This window comes from Sebastes umbrosus, chromosome 21, assembly GCF_015220745.1.
Source record: "Sebastes umbrosus isolate fSebUmb1 chromosome 21, fSebUmb1.pri, whole genome shotgun sequence".
Lineage (NCBI taxonomy): Eukaryota > Metazoa > Chordata > Actinopteri > Perciformes > Sebastidae > Sebastes > Sebastes umbrosus.
The window spans coordinates 18,724,603-18,749,914 of record NC_051289.1 but is presented as its reverse complement, the minus strand read 5'-3'; the positions used below and the strand labels follow the sequence as shown (position 1 = coordinate 18,749,914).

General features: G+C 45.1%; 1 protein-coding gene and 1 long non-coding RNA gene across 2 annotated transcripts in view; one reads left to right on the top strand and one right to left on the bottom strand.

The window, feature by feature from the left end:
- The window catches only part of zeb1b (zinc finger E-box binding homeobox 1b), a 63,556-nt gene that overhangs the window by 25,435 nt on the left and 12,809 nt on the right, over positions 1-25,312 (top strand). Inside the window, exon 2 of the mRNA XM_037756518.1 lies at positions 19,168-19,323. Coding sequence (XP_037612446.1) covers positions 19,168-19,323 — 156 coding nt within the window. The remainder of the gene's footprint in view (positions 1-19,167; positions 19,324-25,312) is intronic.
- On the bottom strand, positions 1,400-12,601 carry LOC119480366. The gene is made up of 3 exons (XR_005204898.1): positions 12,591-12,601; positions 12,406-12,410; positions 1,400-1,548 (listed from the first exon to the last, which is right to left on the bottom strand). It is a non-coding gene; the product is annotated as an uncharacterized LOC119480366 (long non-coding RNA).

Here is a 25,312-nt window from a genome sequence, read left to right as displayed (position 1 = left end):
GTCACTCGGTGCAAAATGTGTGTTGTGTTGAGCAGAGGTGGGCGGGGGTGGGGGGATTGGGTGAGCACCTGAGCAGTAATCCAGCCAGTTAGTTTTAGAGGAGCCATTTAAAATGAGCGGAGGCGTTAAAGAGAGGTGGATGAGGAGGTCAGGATTTTCCTTTAATCCTCACGCTGCTGCTGGCAGAGGAGAGTGACGGGGGCAGAGAGGCAGCAAACTGCACCGCTGTGACAGTATGTTTAGGGAGGTTTGAGGTTGGCGCTGTGCCACTGTAACACTGTGTATTAAAAAGAAAAAAAAAACACAAATTATAGTCAGTTAGAATGGCACTGACTGGGGTTACATAGCTGAACACAGACCAGATGTATATTAACCCTCAGATGTGTGTAACAAAGCTGGCATCTGCAGAAACATGTTGGCACACACGGCCACGCAAAGCTTCAGATATCACCCACCATTCCATTGTTTCATACCTCTCTCATTAATGAAAATCTATTGTGTACCGCGGTCCAGATCAGACCCGCACACACACACACAGGTTTCCTGCCCTACTCACCAGCCCCGTGGATAAGGGGCATTACAGTAAAATAGCAGGTGCCTGTCCATCGCGGCGGTGTACGGGCTGATTTGATGGTAATCTCTAATCTGTAAAGCTTTGATGCCACCGCCGTGCTTATCAGCCAGCTTTGTTTGGCCAGGCTCGGAGCGCTAGTTTTAACAGGATGACGATGTTGCGCGATTAACCTTTGGTGGCTTTTGAAAAAGCAGCTTCATTGCTGCTGTTTTTATTTTTGCACGAATGAGTTGATGGTTGTACGGGGTATGTTTCTGTGCTGGCATTTCAGTGTGGGGAGTTTTTTTATTTTTTAGTTGGAAGGTAAAATATATATTGTAATGGCCCATTTCCTGTGCTGTTTGTTTGATCTTTAGTCCAGGATACCAGGGGTGGGACAATACACCTATCTCCCGATTCAATACTATCAGGATGCTTGGGTGCTGATTCGATATGTATTGCGATTTTTAAGTATTACAATTCTACAAGTATTGTGATTCCATATTACAATTTATGCGATTTTTCTCGATCATGGGAAAAATTGGAATCATTCACTTCTAGGGACTTTTACTTCGGAAAATATCTTAATTACTACAATAAAAATGTTTGATTTTCAGCATGTATGTAGTCAGAGATGTCCTGAAGTGAAATATATCAATGTTTTATACTTCTGGTGAATATAATCCAATCAATCGTATTTCCGTATCTGTATTTTGTATGTACAGTTCCCTTTTTTAACACTTTATTTTGAAAACTGGACGTAGTCACACATGTATACTTCCTCTAACTTCTCCCGTCAGCTCCGTTCTCTTTATGCATCCATTTTCAGCTCCATCGGGGCCGTTTGAATGCATTTAACATAAATGTCAGTATATGGGTGCTCTACAGTTGTAGCGTTGGCCCATTTGACCATGGAGATGAGAGTGACGGTCGGCTTGACCACACGTTGCAGCAATACGATAACGTTTCCTATCCATGACAGAGATAGCATGCAGCTTTTCCTGTCAACGTGTGAAACCCAAAGTGTTTCCATACTTAACTGTATGTGTAGTGTTTACCACGTTGGATTTAAAATGGGAGGGTGCAGGTCGTATCCACGTGGACCCTCCTCCGTCTTCTACTTCCTCGTTTTGGCTCGTTAGGGTACGTTTTGGTTGACAGATATGACGACACATTACTCAGACTACAACAATAAAAGCGGTAACTTCCTTACTTCTACCCCCATATAGACTCAAATGAAGCAAATAATTGATTCTGGCCTTAAAAACTCTATTTCAAAATCATAGAAAAAAAAAACATAGGTGAATCCATTTCTCCCTACCCCTATAGGATACCTAATCTGTGCTGGTTAAACACTATGGCAGGCTGCTTCCTATACATTATACATGAGAATGCATTGTTGATTTCATTTGTCTTTCAGGTATGCTTCCATCCCCCAACTCTCTATATCTCTCACTGTAATCCAGTATGTGCTGGGGGGCTTGTGTATTCACTATAGTGGTGTTATTAATCCAAATTTGCTGGTGGATCCACCGTGTTACTGTGTGCAGACTGGAAGTGCAGCAGACAGCGGGGCTGTTGGTGGTGACATGCACGGCTCACATGGCGCCAACCTGCTTTTATTGGACAATAATGGGAGGCTGCCACGGATGACTTACACAGGGACGCACCCGCAACCTTCCATATGGAGGGGTTTTATTTGAGCACAGGACGCTTGGTGTGCAACCGTGCCATGTGAACCACCGTATGATGTATTTTCTGGCCTCTAATGCTTCGCACCGCAACACCTACTGGATAACAGGGAGTGGGTGTTGGGTGTGTGATTGATTGTGCCTCATAGTGGAAGATGTTTTGCATGCATCATAGGTGAAGCACTGTGGAACATTTAGTGGGAATACATTTGTCGGTTACTTGTTATGGTTTCATATGCTTACACTGGTGAGTCACACCCCTGCAAGACATCATGGTGCATTCAAAGACCCACGTCTTGTATGAATTAGACATGCAGATGTCATGTTATGACGAGCTGCTGAGACGTAATCAGGACAAGGCGAAGTTTTCTGCATCCTGCATGTTGAACCCATTTCAGTTGGCCATCGAAGAAGTCATAACTCATCGGTTCATTATGTTGTCTTGGGATGAAGTGAGCCTGCTAATGAGTTAATAGTGTTAGGTTATCAGATTAGAAACGCACCTGTATGGCATTAGCACACAGCAGAAGTCTGGGTAAAGGAGTCCCAGTGGACTCCAGCATCGGTGGGTCGTCAAAAAAAAAACTTAAAGTTTTTACTTTGTGTGCCTGTCAATCTGGGTGTGTGCATGATTTCAGAGCCTTTAGTGGACATGCAGAGCAGAGAATACTGCTTATTTTGTCATGATTTTGAAACCTATTTTTATATATTTCTTTTAATCATTCAAATTTGCCTCGGTGGTTAATAACACCTTTTTCTGTGGACGGAAGTATAGAGTTGCACTGCAGCTTTGTTACACTGTATGTGATGTTCTCCACATACATTTATACATCAACTAATGGTAATTCATGCTAAATAAATGTAATAAGAGTAAAATGTGCAGACCCATTCAGGGTCAGGTGACACATTCTTTGGTCTCACCTGTAGCTCATTGGCTGTTGTTGTGCGAGTCACATGTTCTGTCTGGCGTAATCCACAGCCAGACTAGCTTCCTCTGAACGTAGTCACCATCCTGTCTCCTCTGGCAGGTACTGGAAGTGTTGTGTCAGCTCTGTGATAGCCTCTTCAACTTCCTCCTGCTCCTAAGATAAAACTTCCCCTTTGCCTGCGGGGCGCTCAGCGGGAGAGGAGCTGTGGAAACACGCTGGAAAAATGGAGATATTAGAAATAAGCTTAGCTGCGTTAGTGATACATGGGGCTAATTATAGACAAGACAAACAGCAGAACATCTACTACATGAGTATTTCATGTTCCTCTGGAGAGCCAGCTTCTCTTGTTCTCTACTTTCTCCCTCCCTCTCTCTCTCTCTGTTGATGTCCAGTTGGAGCACCTGGGAGGAAGCAGCTGTAGGTGGTGATTACAGTTCAGAGACTCCAAAATAACCTCTCCTCCTCTCCGCCTGCTCTCTCCCTCCGTTCTCTCCTTCTCAGCCGCCCTCTCCCAGCCTTCTTTTCTCTGAATCACCCCTTCATCCAGAAAACAGATAGGCCTATAAGAAGTAGAAACAAAAAGAAGAAAGACAAAAGAAAAAGTGCAATAAATTGCCTCCATTCTCTGCTTTTTATGTGTGTGTGTGTGTGTGTGTGTGTGTGTGTGTGGCCATGTAAATAAAGTGACTAATCCACACTCCCTGGCTCATCAATATGGGGAACGATGGGTTCAGCTCACACAGATGAACACAGGATGAATAATGTTAGCTGAGCATAGCTGCATATGACCACCCCTCTCTCCACCCACCGCCAGTGTGTGTGTGTGTGTGTGCGTGTAAAAGTGTGTGTGCATGTGTTTACCGTGCTGAAGCTCCCATCAATCACACGCCCAGGACCTTTCAGCGAGCTCCACGCACACACCGAAGACACCGACACGTACACACTCCCGCTGAGTTTATTAAAAGCCAAGAGTGTTATCTCTGATCCGTCTGACAACAGCTGCACACACACACACACAAACACACACGTATATATACAGTCAGCTCTAACACAACCATCAACACAAGTCACACTCATGACGGTGGTGTGACGAGAAGAAGAGCTGGTTACTTGGACAGATCTGTCTTTCTTTCCTCTTCCTCTCGGCTACGGAGCGCATCGCCGCGGTGGAACAGGAAGGCCAGTGTTCAGGGTCACGCTCTGCCCAGCGGAATTCCCCCCTGAACCACAGGGAGCACACAGGGCTAAAACACAGCCCCGTTTGACCCAGTTCAGCCACCGTAGTGCCAGAGAGACAAAGAGCAAGCTCCTCTCCTTTCCAAAACGGTTGCAGCTCTCGTGGAATCCTGTAGTGGTGTATGGATGCATCAGTAATGTTACTGATTGTATCGGCGCTGATGTTTGCTGCCCTAAAGCAGGTGTTAGGGCTACAGGGCCACTTCCTTGTCAATCTGTCCTTCCTGGAAGAAGACAAACCAAAAGGGATTTTTTTTAGGGCTGTCCTCGACCAAAGAAATTCTTAGTAACACTCAGATTTTGTTGACTAATCAATCAGTTGATTTAATAGCCAACATTTAGTCCGCTTTAATCAAACTCTGGTCCGGTTAATTTGGGCAGTTATGAACGCAGTAATTGTACTCTGGTGCTGACCAAATCAACTGCTCCAAGACCGCTTGCGACCGTTTCCAAGTGAACCAAAGGGTGGGGCTGCCTGTGTGGCCATTTGTTGAGATGGACACAGGTAAACGACAGGTTAACATGAGTCGGGAGAGAGCCTGGACTTCTGCAGAAGTCTGATGTTTGCTTGACATCTGGTTTATGGACGTTCATAAAATCATAAAGTGGAGCAGAAGGGATTCAGGCGCACAGTCGATCAGTGTTTAGTCAAAGTGTAAAAACTTGGACAGCAATATATCAAAGTCTGCGATTCCCTGAATAGAAGTGGCAGCTCATGAGACGAAAAATATAAATTTGCGCCTTCGTACACACCGGCTTAGCAATTTTTTTTTTTTTGGTCTGCTTTAATTTGTGCAATGTGTAACCGAACCAGACTAAATACAAAACAAACCAAAAGTATCAATGCCACTCTTATTCAGACTAGCCAAACGCACTATGGTTTTGTGAAAGCACCCAAAGACCAAAACGACCAATTAGTCGACTAATTGACTAAAAGTGGGCATCTCTAGATTCCTCTTCCCACATGGAGTAGTGTTGTAGTGTAGTGTTGTAGTGTTGTAGTGTTGTAATGTAGTGTTGTAGTGTTGTAGTGTTGTAATGTAGTGTTGTAGTGTTGTAGTGTTGTAGTGTTGTAGTGTAGTGTTGTAGTGTAATTTAATACATAAAAAAACTGGGATCACAATCACAAGTCACTTGAACATCAGCCATCCTTTTTTATAGATTGTTTTACCCCTAGGACAACTAGGCGTTTTAAGTGTTCCTACTTGGGGATACTTGACATGAAAAAGAGGGGAGGCTCTGTCCCAGAAAACATCTGGCTGTTCCCTGCTAAATGACTTCACAGTACGGGTGACGTCACATGGGATAGTCCCGTGAGTCCGGGCCAATGATTGCAGTGTGCTTGGGTAATCGACGTCCCCACCCTGTTGGCTGTCGCGTACGAGAAAACCCTGATGTGGCCTCCATCCACCAGCCTCGGGGATCTGGCGACCGTCAGAACAGAAAAGAACATGACTAAGCTTGAATGAAGGACAAGACAGCTGTTTGTAACTCGCATCCAGTCAGAAAGTAACATCATTATTTGGTTTGGCAGTCGCGTTGGTCCGAACTATTCTCACACAATCGATCAATTCAGGGATATGGAGTCTGGCTGACTCACTCGTGTTGCCCTTCAGCTCTCAAAAGCAAAAAAAATTCTCCCGTTTACAGCGCTGGAGTACACTAAGCGAGGCGATATGACACAAGAGTCCCACAGCAGCAGTGTGCTTGACTCACTGTAGGCCCATTACCACAGATGGCGAAGGGGAGTGAGAGATCTTTGCCTATCGATCGCCCCAGCTGGACTGTCGATACTCCCCTTCGAATTCTGACACGGCGAACTAATGGTCTCCCGGGCCGGTGGCAACCAGACACACGCCCACGCGCCATCCCAGCACCTCTGGGTGTAATGGACAAAAGAGAGGCCCCGTCAATACATCAATACGCGACTGCCTGCGTTTTACCTGCTGCCTCAGCCATTTCACCAATCAGCGGCGCATTGAGGAGGCGCATTAACAACGGCGCGCTGTGATTTTTCATCTGTCCGCCCTTGTTCTGCAAATCATAGTTTAGTCATTACAGTCGTGGAGAAAGGAGGAGCTGGGAGAGAGGGGGACTAATTTGACCCCCTTGTACACACTTTAGGCAAGGTCTTGCAACATGTATACACACACATGCACCCTTTCTTGTCTCGCCTGGTTTAGCAAGACAGATTTCCGTAGCCGTCCATCCGACAGGCCGCCTGTAGTCCGCCCTCATGGTCATTTAACAGCAGGGTAATGGTGTGAACGGCGCTGGTTGACTGCTCTTCAGCTGTAGTCGCCCCGGGGGCTGGTGTTGTGGGGAGAAGGGGCTAACCCTTCCTGATCACACGGGGACTTTGCCTGGGGAGAAAGGAAAGGACGTAAGGGGGGGGATTGGGTTGTGTCGGTGGAGGACTGAGGTGACAAAAGAGCTTTTGTGGATGTAGGTTTTACGGCGTTAACCCCTTTCTCTCCCTGCTTCACATGACTAACAAGAAACCACTGTGACAACTGAGCAATAGCCCCGGGGCAGTGTGTTTGATTATGTGTGTGTGTGTGTGTGTGTCAGGGGTTGTGCAGGACGTTTGGCCTCGGGTGTCTTGTGACAGAGCTGACATTCTGGAGAAATGAGAGAGTGGTCAGCTGTTGTCAAAATGCCAGAAAAGAGGAGGGTTTTTCCTAGAAAAAAGAAGAGCTCTCGCTGCACTTTTGCGCGTTAGTGTCAGAATTAGTGAAGCCAGAGTAGGCTGTCGACGTGGATCTCGGTCCACGGCTTCACTGAGGTGTGCTGACCTGCTGATTGCTATAAATGGTGGGTGTGGGGGGGCTTTAAAATTAGATGTAACCAATAAACAAAAAGGCACTTCTGGGTTATTTCTGCACTTCCACCTGTCCGTACAAGCCTGTTGCCCTACGGCCTGTCCCCTCACCGAGACATCTGTCAGGCAGAGCCACAATGACCTTTTACTGAGGCGCACGCACCAACATAAATGTTGTCCATCGGCCTCACTCTTTTAGTTTCTATCTCTCTTATCTTTTATTATTTTCCTTTCTCAACAGCCACCCTTGTTTCAACCTTTTATGTCTCCTTTCCCCCAGCCTCCGTCTCTCCTCTCCGTCTTTCTTTCCCCTCAGTCTCTCTGACAGTTTGTGACACTCCCTCCCCGGGGCAGCCATCACTTCAGATGAGCATCGTATGTGACAGGCCAGCTTTGTCTTTTTAAGCCATTAGCGGTTCTTCTCCTCCCACCTTGCCAGAGCTCCCCTCCGTTTACCTCTTCTGCCCTCTTTTTGAGTTTGTACTCGCACATCTCATCTCGCTGCTGACTTTGTATTAATCTACATAGCAAACGCAGTCTCGACTCGCACGGAGTGTAAATATGTGACAGCGCTGATGACGACGATGTTAAGTCTCCTTAATAAACTGAGGGTTGAATTTACTGATGATGAATCTGTGCAGTAAGGTACACTTACTGTACAGGTAAGCAAGCAGGATTTAATGAGATTTTCCAGTTGGAGGACTGTTTGTCTCCCTCCCTTCTTCATAGGCCGGTGTAATTCTCCCTGCTCTGTACTCCCCCACAGTAAACTGTCAGGCCTAATACAGGCAGGAATGTCCAGTCACCTGCTCCTAAAATGCAACAGCCCTGTGCTACACTAACCTAATATAGACCTGCGCCACACAAGCAGGTTGGATAACACCGTTGTTGCTCATTGCATATATTTAAACACACACCTCAGCGTGGCCCAGCTCAGCTGTTAGGCCACAATGCAAATCATGCCATGCAATTCTATACGATAAATGGATGGATGTATTATGTTTGTTGCACTTATTTTTGTTCATAAAGAATTGAGTAGTATTTATGATCCCTACATGTAATTTTAAAGAGGACCTATGTTTCAGATGCATACCTGTATCCCGAACCGTGTTCATTTTGGCAGCTATTTTTGATTTAGTCTTTGTCTTAAGATGAAAATGCTTATTAGTTTTTGTCACAATTTTGGTCAATTTAAGTCATTTTTAGTCTAATTTTAGTCACCAAAAAGTCATTCAATTTTAGTCAAAATGTTTTCTCTTAATTTTATACAGCATTTTTATTTTATTTTTAAGAGAATGCGGAAGATGTCCAAAATAAAGACACATTTTGGTAGTTTCCATGTTTTTAAACTACATTTTAGTTGTGTCTTTTTTTGTCAGCGATATTGCATGTTTGATCACCGTTAGTGTTTAATGAAGTTGGTGCCGTCTCGTCATCTTCTCGTCTTAATCCTGGAAAAAAAAGGTCGTTGACGAACATATTTTGTCATAGTTTTCGTTAACAAAATTAACACTGCTCCCGAAAAAGCCCAGTCTGCTCTGATTGGTCAACCGAACCAAACTCTTTGGACTCCGCTCCAGTTCCGCTCTAACTAGCTTTGTTTGAGGCCGTGCCAAACTAGCCGCTAGGCAGGTATTATGCAAATGTGTTACTTGGTGACATCACCATGTTACGGAAGAAAAGGCGGGGACTTCAAGCAAGGCGTTTCAGGAAGTTCAGGAGCAGTGTTTCTGTGGGGGACTTTGGGCTTTGTAACTTTACAGACCTTTTACATGCACAAAATACTACATAACATACTAAAGGAAAGGGGAAAACGCATAATAGGCTCTCTTTAAATGAAAGCATGATCCTGTACAGTGAGACACCGTTGCAGCGCCAACTGGCATAAAGAAAGACTGGTAGCATTTGTAGCGTGTTAGCCATAGCTTTCAAGCACTCAGCCGTCTCACCCGGCCCTGTGTATCTATAACAGAGTTGGATCAAGCTGTGAAATTAGATTCCGCTGTGTGACAACACATTCAACAGTTTGGCCCGCCACTTGACAAATGATTATTATCACAACCCCCCCCCCCCCCCCCCCTCCCCGAATACATCTGCCTATTGTCCAGCCTTAATGCGTGGGCGGATGATTTTAACACATGTGGGCTATAACAGTATCTGCTGGCCCAGTCATATTTCTGTCATTAGCGCTGAAGTGGTCGGAGAAAAAGGACACGAGCTATGTAATGAAGTTTGATGCTACTGATGTAACTGACTACATTTAAACAGGCCTGAATACCTTTAGGCAGTCGCTCTAATAATATCCTCACAGAGCCTCCGCTCAAAATGTCAACCCTAGACACAAACTGGCAAAATCAAAAGGGGGAGAAGACCATTACACCACTGTGCAGCCTTCACAGCCTATCAGTCTGTAACTGCAGCCTGAATGGAGTCTGACAGCAGAGGTGACAGGGACATTTCATTTTGCTCGCGACACTCCAACGAGGTTTGACGGAGGCTAATGTAACATTAGCCAGGTCTGTGTTTGGATGCCTGCCTCGTATATTACAGAGGTTTTTGCTCTTAACTTGAAACAGGCTGTAACAGAAGGGAAACAACTGTTTACCCAGGTGTGTGCTGATGTTTTCCTGTGCGGGCTGAATATTTGTGTTGCTGTTTTGGTGTTGTTTTTGTTTTCGAGGTGGTTTCCAGTGCGATCATGTGTGAATAATTTTGAGCCAAATACATGGTGGAGCTCAGGTAACATAGTTTGTTGTTATGGTCTGATAAGTGATGGCATTGAATGAGACAAAGGGGAGAAAAATAGTGACAGATCAACCGTAAAAAAGCATAGAGCAGAAGGAAGCATGACTGCAGGTTTACCAGAATCTACAGCAGGTGTTTCCTCTCTTCACCTACTTTTTTTCTCACCCCCCGCTCACCCACCTTCTACATCGCTGCTTTCTCAGTCACCTGATTGTACTGTGTGTACAGCCGATTAGATTGTTTTCAGGCTATTAAATAGGCATTATCAGTCGCTACAAGCCCCAGAGACGTGGGTCAATAGGGGCCTACTACACCCACTAGTAGGTTTTAGCATCTATTCACATGGTGGATCACAGAAAGAAGCGACCATGGTAATTATGACAGGAACAGAAGCGAAAGTCAGGCGCTGTAGTATAGACAGTGTGAAACTCCATGTGGAGTTGAGGTTGGGGACAACAGATGAGACACAAACCACAGGGTATTCACCTAGGAGACCAGAGAACGCATCATGTGTGAAACCAACAATGTGTAGTTGTCTTTGTGTTCGTAGTTATTTTAACCCAAAACACAATATTTTTCCCTAAACTTGACCAAGTGGTTTTGTTGCCTAAACCTAAAGAAGTTGTAGTTTTGTTGCCTAAACCTAAAGACGTTGAGGTTTTGTTGCCTAAATCTGAAGAAGTTTTAGTTTTATTGCCTAAACCTAAAGAAGTTGTAGTTTTGTTGCCTAAACCTAAAGATGTTTTAGTTCTGTTGCTTAAACCTAAAGAAGTTGTAGTTTTATTGCCTAAACCTAAATAAGTTGTAGTTTTATTGCCTAAATCTAAACAAGCCTTTTTGTTTGTGTTCAAGACGTAACGTTTCATTCAGTTTTACAACATGTTAGAACGTGTTGCTTTTAAGTTTCACTTTCACTTTTACAAAGTAGTAGATGTAGTAGGCCCCAAATGATCCACATCTATGGTGCTGATAGCGACTGATAATGCAAATTTAATGGCCTGATAACAGTCGAATCAGGTGCAGCGTAGCTGGACTGGTTCATTAGGTGGGCATTCTCTCACCACAGACCTGCTGAGTGTTGGAGAACTGGAGCAGGCCTCTTCACTGGTGGACCAAGGGAGGGAGGGATGGTGCAAAGATACTGTAAGTGGGTAGCACAGGGTTCAGGTGCATGTGTTTGTGGAAGTTTTGCAGGACTTTTTTTTATGACAAGTTAATTGTCTAAAAGTTCATCACGGCGTGAGGGATATGTAGCCATCCATAATGATAGAAAGCCCTCTACATGCCAAGCATGCCTTTTACTGGCTTAACATATAGAAACACTTCAGTCTCACTTAGGTGTACCACTGTTATTACCGTTGATGGGGTTGTCTCACCTCTAATATAAACATGGGCTGGTGTAAACTTGGTGGCCGGTGCATTGCTGTGGATCGTGTGTGAGTGTGTGTGTGGTGTGATCACACCCGCCGGTCCCCACCAGCCCACTGGCCTTATTTAGAAGAGCTGAGAGGAGCCAGATGCAGCAGCTCTCCGAGGAGGCCCAGCGTAACAGAATGTGTGTGGCTCATCACCATGCTCATTAGCCCCGCAGAGAAATACCAGCGCCTGCCACTGTGATTCCTACCGAGAACAGCCTGTGACTTCCCCTCAGCAGAGACACAGCCTATTATCTAGGTGCCATTGAGGTACGGCGATACTATTAGGACTAACCCTGAGAAATAAAGTCACGTGGCCTAATAAGCAAAGCACATAATAGACAAGGTTTAGTCATTTTCAATCTCTGAGGTGCAGTTTTCCTAACACTCATTCACAACCACCGACTTCCTTTACACTTGGAAGTGTCATCGTGCAGATTAAGAGAACAATAGCCACCATTAGCATTAGTGTTATCATGGAAAGTGCTCATCAGATGGGAGATGAGTGACCCGCCGAGGCCCATTAGCTCACGTGCTAAAACCTTGATCAGCGTCATTAGGAAGACAAGAGCCCATTGTCTCTGGCTCACCTCTGAAATGTTTCCGAAGAAGAGCTCTGCTGCTCCACAGGTTGTTGAAGTGCTTCCATGGAATAATCTTAACCGACTGTCTGTGTTATTGTTATTTGCTGCCTGAATCTATCCGTGGAACATTTAACATCTCTACAGTGGTGGAATGTTATGAGGTACATTTACTTGAGTACTGTACTTCAGTACAATGTTCAGGTGCTTGTACTTTACCTGATTATTTCCATTTTTTGCTATTTTATATTTCTTCACTACATTTTGGAGGAAAATATTTTACTTTTTACTGCACTACTTTTGTTTGACAGCTATCTAGTTACTAGTTACTTTGCATACTCAGATTGCAGAAGCACAATCAACAATTAGATTATGATGTAATATTATGGATTAAAGTACAAAGTGTTATATAAAGTAGTTAAAATTAGCCCCACCTTTACTAGTTAAAGGGGACCTATGCTTTTGTGCTTTTTCCCTTTCCTTTAGTGTGTTATATAGTTTTTTGTGCATGTATAAGGTCTGCAAAGTTACACAGTTCAGGCCAAAGGGAGTTACTCTCCCCAACAGAAACACTGCTCCTGAACACGCCTCGGTGAAGTCCCGCCTTTTCTTCTGTAACGTGGTGATGTCACCAAGCAAGACATTTGCATAGTACCTGCCTAACGGCTAGTTCGGCACGGCCTCAAACAAAGCTAGTTAGAGCGGAGCTGGAGCGGAGTCCAAAGAGTTTGGTTCAGTTGACCAATCGCAACAGTGGGTCATCTGACCAATCAGAGCAGACTGGGCTTTTCAGAGGGTGGAGTGGGCGCTCAAACAGAGGGTGAAAAAAGGTGCTGCAGCACAGCCGGTATGACAAAAGTAAAGTGTTTTTTGAACATTAAACATGTTCAAAAAACACTTCTAGTATACTAAAACATGTTCTAGTATACTAGAACATGTGCTGCCACCGAATACTTTCATATAAGCACCTGCAAATGAGCATAATAGGACCTCTTTAAAGTGATGTACACATTTAATGTATCACTAATTATAATCCAGTGATGTAATATATGATTCTGAAATGTACCTGTGTAATGAGTACATTAACTTTTGGCACTATAAGTATATTTTCATGCGAATATTTTTGTACTTTTGCTTAAGTATGATTTTGAATGCAGGACTTTACTTGTAACTGCAGTATTGCTACTTTGACTCAAGTAAAAGATGTTTTTCCACTGCATATCTGGTAGTCATGGCACACGTAAATACAAAATTGCAACAAAAGTGACTAATTCTCAGGACTACTTGGTGCTATTTTTACCTGAAGTCTATACTAGTGCTTCTGCTTTTTGCCCTTAAGCAAACTTAGAACAATGAGTAAGAGTCACTGGGTGTTGTTTGGGGATTTTTTGGGGAGCTGATTGTTGTGTATCTATAGAAACTGTCCAGGGTATGACTGGTCCTAGATGTGACTGACCACCTTTGGTATGGTTGACACTTGGTAGTGGAGAGACTTGGCATTAGCTGTCAGGAAACAGTCTCTTGGGACCCCTAGTGCCCTCTCCAGCTAACTGACTGTGTGTGGGGGGATACAGCTATGTTATATCTCTCAACTACTGGAACCAAACAGTTTTTTCCTGACCTAAATGGCCTAACAAGTTTGAGGCAGCCTGTGAAACAAGCCAACCATTAAAAAAAATCCCCAATTCCTTTGTTTTGTTATAGGCACTCAAGTTGACCTTCCTGACTCTGTGGGAGGAAGGCTGTTGTTTTAACAAAACCAGCAGCGTTTACCTCAGCGCCGAATGAGGCACCTCACCTTGAGACGGCATACTTGAGGTTTTGAATGGCACGGCTTTGTTTTACTTCGGTTCGAGCTGGTGTTTTTTTTTTCTGTAGTGGTTGGCTTCCCTGAGAAAACGGCACTGCGGAGCCGCAAGGGTAGACTCTGTGACGACAGGGTCTGTGCTCTTTGAGGATGCCTGTGGTAGTTTCACCGCTGGCTGCCTGGCCTGGCCCTGAGCTCCGAGTGAGATAAGTGGCGTACCTCAATGAGGGCTAAATATAGAGACAGAAGAGAGGTAGAAGGGCAGACAAATAGTGGCTGCTGCTTAGGATGAGTCAATATGTCTAATCGCAAGCAGCAGAATATGTGTCAGTCAGTTGGTTGAAATTAGTAGCAGGGAGGGCGCACACCCTTTGATCTGTCTCTTTAAGACAGGGAAAAAGTGTTTTGGTTGGACATTCCAGACATACCGCCTACACACTGTGGTATGGGGCAGTCGGCTTGCACATAAAACCTATAGGTTTACAGATGTCATTATAGGTAATGAATCAAGATAAAGCGTCCTTCAAACGGTAATGTTGTTTGTTCACAGCGCTATATGTATGTTTCTCCGTGTCCTCATCTGAAGCTCAGTTATTACGCCAGTCACTCGCACCTTGAGGGCCTCAAAGTACAGAGATAGCTCACTCCCACAGAGGTTGAGATACTGCCATTCCTATCTGGCACGCCTCAGCGTATGAAAGCACAAACCAAGCCATCTGCTGTTGTACAAACACGACTCCGCAGTGATTTAAAGTTCCTAATGTTTCTTATTCATCAGGATCAAATGGCACGGGCCTCAAATAAGTGCCAGCGAGGTTTACGTCCATACATAATTACAGGACAGAATCAACAAAATGAACCTGTGTCAGGGGGGACACATGGTGCTTAATGTTCCGCGCTGACAGATCAGCGATGATCTGCCAAGGTGATCCCCTCCAATGGGGTAACGTTGGGGCCTGTTTTGGGAGTGACCCACACAGTCACCCATTCCGTTGCCCGTAATTGATACAGCCTGGCAGGTGTCATAACAACACAGCCCTCCTCTCTCCGGCAGGCATATTAAAGTGTGGCTGACATGGACTGTCTGGCACTGTCTTTCAATAGACTCTGGGAACGTAGCGAGGGTGACAAGTGATGGTGAGGGCGGAGAAATTCAAGCAGCATCGGCTACAGTCATTTACCGAGGTGTTACCGGGGCGCTCCAGCCGCGGCCACGTATGTGTAGCATGTTGCAAAGATGTGTAGGTGACGAGTAAATAACATACCTTCATTTCACATTAGCTTGCACTATCAATAACAGTTGGAATCAGGACCAGGATGCATTGAGGTCTTCCAAGGTAAAAGGCCTGTAATCAAGACATGTTATGTTGAGGCTTTAGAGTGCTGCAGGGATGACGTATTTTTGTAGGGCAAACTGGAAGTTAGCATCTCGCTTGTTCCCTCGACAAAAAGCCAATTGGATTTTTCCATTGGATTATTGCAGAAAATAAGCTCTGTGGTAAACCATAGACATACTGTAATTTATATAACATATATAACATATATGTATATAACTTATACAATAAGTGGACATAATCACCATGACGTCAGCCATTGGTTTGTGGACTGCCGTTTTGAAGCCTCGAGTTCAGCAATTTGGCCGTCAACATCTTGTTTTTTTGCAACTAGAAGTGACACAAGAGGGTGGAGCTAAGACATTTTTAGGCGACCAAATTGTTACAATTAACTTTCATGAACTGAAAACACACTGTGAAAGGGGTTAAAGTCCTAAGACGGAAACACAGACAACTCCCAGACCGGACAACGCCGCGGTAGCGACCTGTCAATCACAAGGTAGCCACGCCCTAAAGCATACCCTGCTTTATGGTCTATTTGACTCTAAACGGGACCATAATTTACTAAATGAACTTCATGCTGTATTGAAGAAGACTTGAAACTAGCGATTGAGACCATAAACTCATGTTTACACATTTTATTGAGATAATAAATCAAGTGTGAAGTAGGCTCATTTTGTCATAGACTTCTATACAATCAGACTTATTTTTGCAACCAAAAAAACAAAAGCTTACGTTAAGTTATAAACAAACTACACCACTAAGCTAAAAGCGAACTAGTGTTCGGCGTGAGGATGTTTTGTAGTCTCATTTAGCCACTTGTTAGCAATGGCGTTTTTTTAAGATACGTAAAAGCTTTACGAGTGGGATATTGTACAACACGTTAACCAAAAACACATTAAAAAAAAAACATTGACTTCGAGGCGAGGGAACAGGAAGTGCTAACTCATTTCCAGGTTTTAGGACTAATTGCGTTGCATTGATTCTGCCCTATTACCCAGATCCATAGAGTCCGCGTGGGCGGGTTTTGCAACGGTGTGACCTATGGCCACTTAAAGCCAAAGCCACGGTTACAGTTACAGGCTATTATTTTCTCAGGTGTTCAACCTATGGAGGCAAGCAAACTTTCAGAAGTAAGCTCTTCACCTCCTCCACCTGGCAGTGCTTTCTCTCTCAGCTGCGTAGGAGTCGTCCTCCTGTTGTGTGCTAGCATGTTAGCGCTAATGAGGCCAGCTGTCCAAACGCTCAGCCGGTCAGCCAGAAGGGACCGCAGCCTTTGTTGATGCTAGGTGTTACATCTCCTGTAGGAACACACATTTTTGTTTCGACACCGCCAACCATTTGGCACAGGAAGGCCGTCTCTGTTCATCCCCCCCCACCACCACCACCAACCAACACCACTCGCCATCCATTACTCTTTCTCTCACCCCCTTTTGCTGTACTTTGCAGCTCCTACTTTTATTGTCCCGCTGGCCGTTGCCACCTCCCGCCTGCACACACACCGGCACATTGATTTTCTCTCTACAGCTTTATATTTGATCATTTTCTCTTGACACTGCCGACGGAGAGTGTTGCCTTTGTAATCGCTGACCTCAGCTCCACACCTGAGTGGCTGTGGCCCTAAAACAGCCTCTCAGAGTCGTCCTAAAGCACCTCCTGTTTCAGAATGAAGTGTAGCGCCCTGTTTGGGCCGCTGAACGGACAATACATCACCTGGCAGAGACAGAACAGAGAGGTAGGGGCGGGGAGAGAGAGGTGGTGGTGCAAGGCAGATGAGGGAGAGGGGAGAGACTTGTTCATACAGTCTCACAATGTGATATAAATCCAATTAATTATCAGTTTTATTTGAATGGAGAGTGCTCCCAGCTCTTCAATTGTTCTATTGGCTAGCCCGGACAGCAATCCAGGTACAAAGAATGTGCGTTACCGCCTGAATGTGTCTTTTGAAAACCACAATATGGTGGCGGTGGCGGTCACATCATATTAAAGAGAAAAAACAGATAATATTGTGGAGTGAGGAGCAGTGTGAAGAGAGGAAAGAGGTTGAGAATGAAACGGCTCCCCTGATGAACCCCGATAGGATTTCGCAGCTGCGGCACAGCGGTGTTGACCCCGCGAACGACTCGCCAAATAACAGCGCTTTCTCCCTCCTCCTCCTCCACCACCACCACCACCACCTTTCATCCCTTCCGCCCCCACGCCTCCTTCCTCCCGCCTCCCCCTCAGTGCTGAACCCTGCACGTCTATACCGAGTTTTGTGTGTGAATACCGACCGGTTGTAACGACCTGCACAATGCCGAAACAATTCTCATTGATTGAAAACGGAGGATCATGATTCTCCCAGATAACGCCTCCTCCTCCTCCCCGACAAAAAAAAGAAAAAAAAACATTAGCAGCCACTTCAGAAAGAGGTGGGCGAGTGGGGTTGGGGTGAGTGAAGATAGAGAGAGAGAAAAAAGTGTTCAGGTGCTTTGTACTGGCAGTGCATATTCAGCGAGTGAATGCAGGTGGTGTGTGTACGTGCGAGCGCTGTGTGTGTGTGTGTGTGTGCGGCGTGAGATAAAGTAGCTGGAGAGGTAGTTTGAGCGCTGCAGCCCGGGCCCTCTGCTGACTGGGCTGCTCTCACTGGAGAATTGATTTGGCCTCCAAGAGGATCTGTAGCTCTCTCAGTGGAACAGAGGGATGGAGGAAGGGTTGGGGGCGGGGGGAGAAATGGAAGGAGAGTGGGTGGAAGTAACACAGGTGGAATTGAGAGGTGGAGGAACTGGGTGGAAATGAAAAGAAGACACAGGAACACGCACACACATCTGAGGCAGACAGCCGGTCAGGAGAATTTACTCCCCGTAATAACCCTCTCTGTAGGCTGGCTGTCTCTGTGTCTCCTGGCTCCTCCAGCCCATAACACCACCGACCAGGTCACACTGACTCCCACACAGCACACACACACCGCTTCAGACTGCAATCTAATGATCTCACACACTGGTACTGTATGTGTGTCTGCGAGTTTCTGCCAGTGTGAATTCTCTGTTTCTCTGTTGTTCCAGAGTTTGTTGACACCGTGGATTCAGATCTTTCTCAAATTTTTATTTGCGTTCTTTTTAGGGACGCACCGATTTATCGGCCGAACATCGGTATCTGGGCTGCTGTCGGCAAATAAGATGACGTTCGCCGATAGCAGTGGGCGATGTTTATCGGTTGTGTTGCATCAATGTGTGTTACGACTGCGGTGTGATGCGCATGTGTGGTTTGTTTACAAATGAAAGTGAAAGAAAAAGTTGTCTCCGTGGGAATATTACGCCGTCATAGAGAGAGTTCAGCAACAATAGCATTGTTGTATTCAATTAAAATTACGCAGTAAAACAACGGCTTACAAGATTTACTAAAAACACTCACCGTGGCGAGAAGCCACCAGAAGCCCGTCAGTCCAACGAGTGGGGACGCATCACAATATTTTTCCTGTCTCAAGACTTTAAAATAGATACAAAAGGGGAATAAATAACAACAAAAACAACATTAACAAAAACATCGGTATCGGCTATCGACCATATTGTTATTTTAAACATCGGTGTCGGTATCAGCCCGGAATTTGACCATCAGTGCATCCCTAATACTTTCACTTCATCGAGGCAACAAAATCATCAGTTGCAGTGTTTTTAATAGCCCTCCATTCACTCTGTTGTTAGTGGCCAAGCTGTTTTATTCTCTCCTGCTTTAACAACTTTCCCCCGTGGGGATCCTTTAAACTTTCATCTCATCTACTGAAGTTAGGCCGTGGTCTGTTTAATTGGTGTTTCCAGCTCCGCACCCCCTCCTCCTCCTTCAACCATTCCCTTTAATAGTTCTGACATTTAAATGACATAGTACATATATTTAACCTCCCCCGACTCCTGGCCTTTCACTTTCAGTGCTCATAATCAAGAAGCACATACACCCCCCGCCTCCACCCCCCATTATCTTTATCCAGGATACAAACACTAAATTCTCTCCTTTAAAGATTAATTAAAAGAGATCGACCTGTCATTCTAACCTCTGTCCTCTGTGTCTCCTCTGTGCAGTGACTAACTACAGTAATGTGGTGGAGGCCGGCTCAGACTCGGATGACGAGGACAAGCTGCACATCGTGGAGGAGGAAGGCAGCCTGGCGGACGGGGCCGACTGCGACAGCACCCTGCCAGACGACGAGCACCCCAGGGAGCACTGCTGGGACGGAGGTGAGACCAGACGCGCACTCACAGGACGCTACGTTATTATTATTATCACACATCACACGCAGTGAAACGTGCAAATGCACACCTCGTCTCCCCCGCCGACGTTCCGTGACTCGTGTTCCACTTTTCCTGCATTGCGGAAAAGTTCATCACAAGCGCTCATTTAATCGTGTTTGCTGCTTTACAATCTTATTTACGCCAGTGGGGGATGACGGCACTCGATTCACTGTTTGCCAGAAACTGTCTTTAGACTAGTGCCAGTTTATTGAGACGAGGCACAGTAAGGTTCTTTCATGCTGCTGGTATCGTCCAAATTACACAGAGAGATGATTCCGTATCAGAACAAATGACTTCTTAAAGCTGCAGTCGGTAACTTTAGGTAAATATGATAAAAAAGTTATTTTTATGAAACTGTCACTATATCCTGTGGACAAATATGATGCTTTATGCAAATGTATGTATATTTTCATTACTGGAAATCAATTAACAACACAAAACAATGACAGATATTGTCCAGAAACCCTCACAGGTACTGCATTTAGCATAAGAAATATGCTCAAATCATAAAATGGCAAACTGCAGCCCAACAGGCAACAACAGCTGTCAGTGTGTCAGTGTGCTGACTTGACTATGACTTGCCCCAAACTGCATGTGATTATCATAAAGTGTGCATGTCTGTAAAGGGGAGACTCGTGGGTACCCATAAAACCCATTTTCATTCACATATCTGGAGGTCAGAGGTCAAGAGACCTTTTTGAAAATGACACTGCCAGTTTTTCCTCCACAACATTTAGCGTAAGTTTGGAGCGTTATTTAACCACTACATCCTAAAAAATCACAAATTGCATTAATGGGTTAAAGAAATTAGTGGCGTTAAAACAAATGTGCGTTAACGTGTTATTATCGTGTTAACTTTGACAGTCCGAGAAAAAATGTGTGCAAAAGAAATACAAATTCCCATTTATATATCAAAATACAATCATCTTTTCTTCCTGTTAAAGAAAATATGACGTGTGCTTACGTAAGGTAGTACCAACCAATTTCAACCAATGATATCATGACATCCATCCATCAATCTGCGACGTTTAGCAACAAGGGAGGTGTGTGTGGAACCACAGTCTTCTGTAGCTCCATATCACACTGAGCTTTTTAGCGGTCCCATCAAATGGGAAAGATTTGATTTAAATCCCTCTTGTAACTGTGCACCGTTCAAATACGTCACAGTACAGCTGAAGATGCTGTAGCACTGGGACTTCAAGATGTATACTTTCATAGTGTCTCCTTTCAGTCAGTCCTGCAACTGTGTCATGCAGCCTCTTTATTTACTCTCACAACATCTATTGTTTGACTGCTGCTGTCTCATTCTGACCTCAGCTGACTTGAAGCAGGCTAAGTTAAGAAACGTCTCGCTGACGTCTGTGCACGCAGTGAAGTACCACCAGGCTTTGTCTCATTGTGAAACAGCGAGTGTAAGGAAACAGGTACTACACGTGGTGGGTTCCTAACTAAGGCAGGAAACACGATATTAAACAAAGACAATGCCAACAGAGGGAGAGACCTTCAGGCACAGAAAATAGCCTCGCAAACCAAAGAGCCGGCGGAGAGCTTTATGGCACTGGTGGGCATTGGAGGGGCCGCCGTGAACTTCTCTTTACCTCAAACCACGTGGAAGTGACATCAGAGGCGGCTCACCGCCACAGGAAGGGCTGACGTCACACACACCCCCCCTCCTCTTCCCCCATCCAAAACAACAATCGCAGGTGCTGAAGGATGTTGGTGTTTCAACCTGAGCCCAAGGCCTCCGCGCTGCTCTCCTGACCTCGTACTGCATGTGCATATAAATCCGTGTGACGCCGTTAGTTTCGGGGCCTGTGCCAAGTACAGTATGTGCAACACTGTGACAGGTCCGTATGAAATGTAATTAGATATTCAGCCACAGGAGTATTTATTCTAGGGTGTTGCTCCTTGCAGATTTTGGCTGGATTGTTAACGCGTGAGAGATGTGTGAGGCTGAGGGGGGGCTACGGTTGAGCAAGAGGTCAAGTTAGCACATGTTAAAATGTCCAGCGACTCAAACACTTTCAGTTTAGGGAGGGAGTTTTTGAAATTCCTCTCCAGTGAGTTTCAGGCTCAGTCAGTTTCAGGTGCGAGGTTTCGGTTGCACGTGCACACAAACAGTACAGTATGTGTACAGACTTAAAGCTGCAGTAGGCAAGATTGGAGCGAATATGATTTAAAAAAGTTATTTTTATCAAACGGTCACTATATCCTGACAGCATGAGACAGGTAATCTGAGAAAAATCATGTGCCTCTGTGTCCTCCGGTGCTCCTAATGGCATCTGTAAGATTTCACAGACAGGAGGAAAACAACCAATCAGAGCCGAGCTGGAGCCTTGCCGTATCTGAGCAGCTGTCAATCACTCGTGAACTCCGATCAAACGGTCAAACTAGGCAGCACTGATCAAATATAAATCAATATTCTGTTACTGTAATGCCTGTTTCTTTCCTCAAATTGTTTTCACAATCATCTTGTAGTGTACTGTTTAGCTGTAACATGAGAAAGTGTGTGACCCGGCCGCCATGTTGAAATCAGCTGAGGAAATACCAAGCACCGCCCACCATCTGGAGCAAACTCTCTCATTTTGCAGCCAAACAGTACACTACAAGATGTTTCTGAAAACATTTAAGACGAGAAATAGGCATTACAGTAACAGAATCTTCAATTTGAGTCTCCGTTGAATGAACAGCCAATAGGAACGCTCTCTCTCTCTGAAATGACCTGTGATTTGCCAAAGTCTCCCGTCACGGGCTAGGTTTCTTGAAAGCCTGAAAACAGAGCCATGAGGAGGTGCAGAAGTCAAGTTTTCTCTCAGAACACTATATGCTGAAAGGTTATTATGGAATTTTTTGCCAAATGATGCCAAAAACATTCTGCCTACTGCAGGTTTAAGCCACAGACCTGTGCTCAGTCCGGCCACCTATTCCCCACACTATGCTGTCATTCTCGTCCCTGCTCTCCAGCTCTACCTCCTTGCATAAAGGGAAAGTTGGAGGAAGAATAATGTCATTGGTTTTGGCCGGGGCTCGCGAACATTAAACACTTCAAAAGCATGAGTTACACTGAAACAGCTCAGTGAGCTGGCTGCACTCCACACTTATGCCTGATCAGGCATATTTTCTTTTGCCTTCACTCATGTGCACACACGCACACACACACACACACGCACACACACACACACACACACACACTCTCACACCGTCTCAAGCCCTCATATCGTACATCAAGCAACATCTTTGCTGTCACTCTGAATCGCACTGATGAAACACGGGGAAAGCCACAGTCCTGTAAACAAACACACCTCTCTTGCCTCTCATCCCTTCATCCCTCCCTCTGACGGTTTCACTCCTCTGAGAGAGGAGAAGTCTCTGGCGCAGCCTTGAAAAGTGACCACCACCCACTAATCTTCTCCTCAGCGGAGCCCAGTTTGCTTCAAATTAAAACCTTGACACCCCTTCTCCTGAGACCGCCGCGCTCCAAAACCAAACGGTGGTTTCTCAGCGCTCTGCCATCTCTCCTTTCCTCCCCTCCCCTCCTTTCTTTTTTTTAACGCTCTCACTGTTTCTCCTGTTCTGAATCATTCCTTTTGATTATATAGTATCATGGGCACCCTGCTCGCTGTCATTACTCATTCACTCCTAAATGATTATATAGTGGTGGAGTAACCCAGTGTCGGTGCAGTAAACTGCAGCTCGTTTTTTTCCTCTAAGAACAGGCTGACTAACTCCAGGGGATAAAAAAAGGTAGAGAGAGAGAGAGAGCGTTGACCTGGGAGGGCTTCTCCTTTATATTTGATGAGTTGTAGAGCATGATTACATCTCACAGAATGGGCAGGGTGGACCTGGAGAGCTTTGATATCGTGAGGCGGCGATGGCACTTAATGACAGCGAATGGCTGTGTTTAACTGCATGGAAATATGGCTTTAAGGCCTCTAGAAGATGAGCCGGCTGTGAGTGGGTTTGGCGGGCACTCGTCCTGTACTGCTTTATTCCAACCAGCAGTGAAGTTGCACGGTTCTCACGCACAGTGACACTCAGTATTTCCTCACTGTTGGCCTGACATGAAGTGATGATATTCAGTGTCCCTTAGAATCGGTCTCAAATCCATTCGGATCCCTTGTGCAGCAGGAACACCTACATTCCTGCGCGCCTTACGTCACCATAAAACTGAGCCACCCTTCTGGACAGGAAAGGATGAATCTCCAGAGAGCTGGGGAGATTGTCCGGTGGAGACACGAAGCACAAATACTTGCTAGCCAAGGATAAGCAAATCATCCCAGATTTGGATGTGTTCCCTCCTGTTGACGGGAGATAAAGCGAAACATCTTCACTAATCGTTGTGGAATATTTGAGCTGTTTGCGCGAATCCTTATCGCTGATATGCCTCTCCCCGTCCAAGATAGAAGGTACGAACCGGGCCTGGATGCACAACCACAGGAAGCGTTGGGGGCAAAGGTCGGCCAGAGCAGGAAATGCATCATGGGATACCGCCGTATCATGTTGCAGAGATGTGGGCAGGGAAGGATGAGAAGGGAGCGAGGGAAAGAGAAGAGGAGAGAGTGGGTGGTCTGGTGATTTTGTTCTAAGACGTGCTATAGTTAGGTTACACTGTAAAATAAATAAAGAAAACACTACAACTTCAGAGCTGCAACAGAACGTCCTGCTACAACCTCACGAGGGCCTTCCTTCTGGGGGTTTTTCAACTGATTTTCCACTTGTGCAGTGGTGCATTCACATCCCTGCGTCAGCACATAAATGGCCTGTGTGATGTTTCATGTCAGGGGAGCAGCCTGATAACACGGAGCCGCCTCAGCGAGGCTGTGAACCCTTCTGGCCTCGCTCTGTACTTAACAAAGAGCCGAGACACACGCACACACACACACACACACACACATACAAGGAGTGAAAACAACCGCTTGTCATACCTTTGCACCACAGACCCCCAACTGGGACTTAACTTCACACACATGCTCAACATTTAGTAGCCTAGAGGTGTGTTTTGGATGCTGCCTTTGAGCAACAGTCAGATCAGCACTTTCCCACATGCGACAATGTTTGACAATGACCACGTTTTACATGCACACTAATATTCCACTATTGCTCCAAATGTGAGAATATTCAGAATTTGATAAAGGTCATGTAAACTAGGGGTGTAAGAAAATATCGATGCAGTATCGCAAAATATAATATTGCGATACTCAGACGGCCCAACGATGGACGACTCGGCCGTGATTCTGTCTTTCGGAGGTTGTGGCAGGATCAGTTTTAAAGCTAGAATGAAGATACTGGTGTCATATGAAACTAGAAAACCTAAGGAATCCATTAATACCAACCCTTGACCTTTGACCTCAAGATATGTGAATGAAAATGGGTTCTATTTGTACCCACAAGTCTCCCCTTTACAGACATACCCACTTTATGATAATCTCATGCAGTTTGGGGCAAAAACGTGCAGCTTTTTGAATGCAGTATAAAGGTGTTATTTTCTCCTATTCTAAAATGATGTGTTGGAATATTTCTGCATACTGGGGTCCTGGTTTATGTGTGATGATGTTAGTCCCCATAGTAGCCATTTCACATAGTAACTCAGATTTTATACATACGATGGTGTGTCTTTATACTATGACAGTTTTCCTAAAATTAGATTTGAATCGCAATATATCACCTGGCTTACAGTATCGCAATATATTGAATCGTTAAACCTGTATCATGATATGTATCGCATCGCCAGATTCTTGCTAATGCACAGCCCTAATGTAAACAGCATATTCCGTTTGGATATTCTGAATTAGGTCTTATTCTGAACGGAGCATTTTCCGATTAAGACATGTAGGATATGCCGATATTATTCAGGTTTTAGGAGCATTCTTTGGACTGTTATACAGCTTATTCAGAATATGTGTCTCAATTTGGGGTTTTTAAGGCAGTTTGCGAC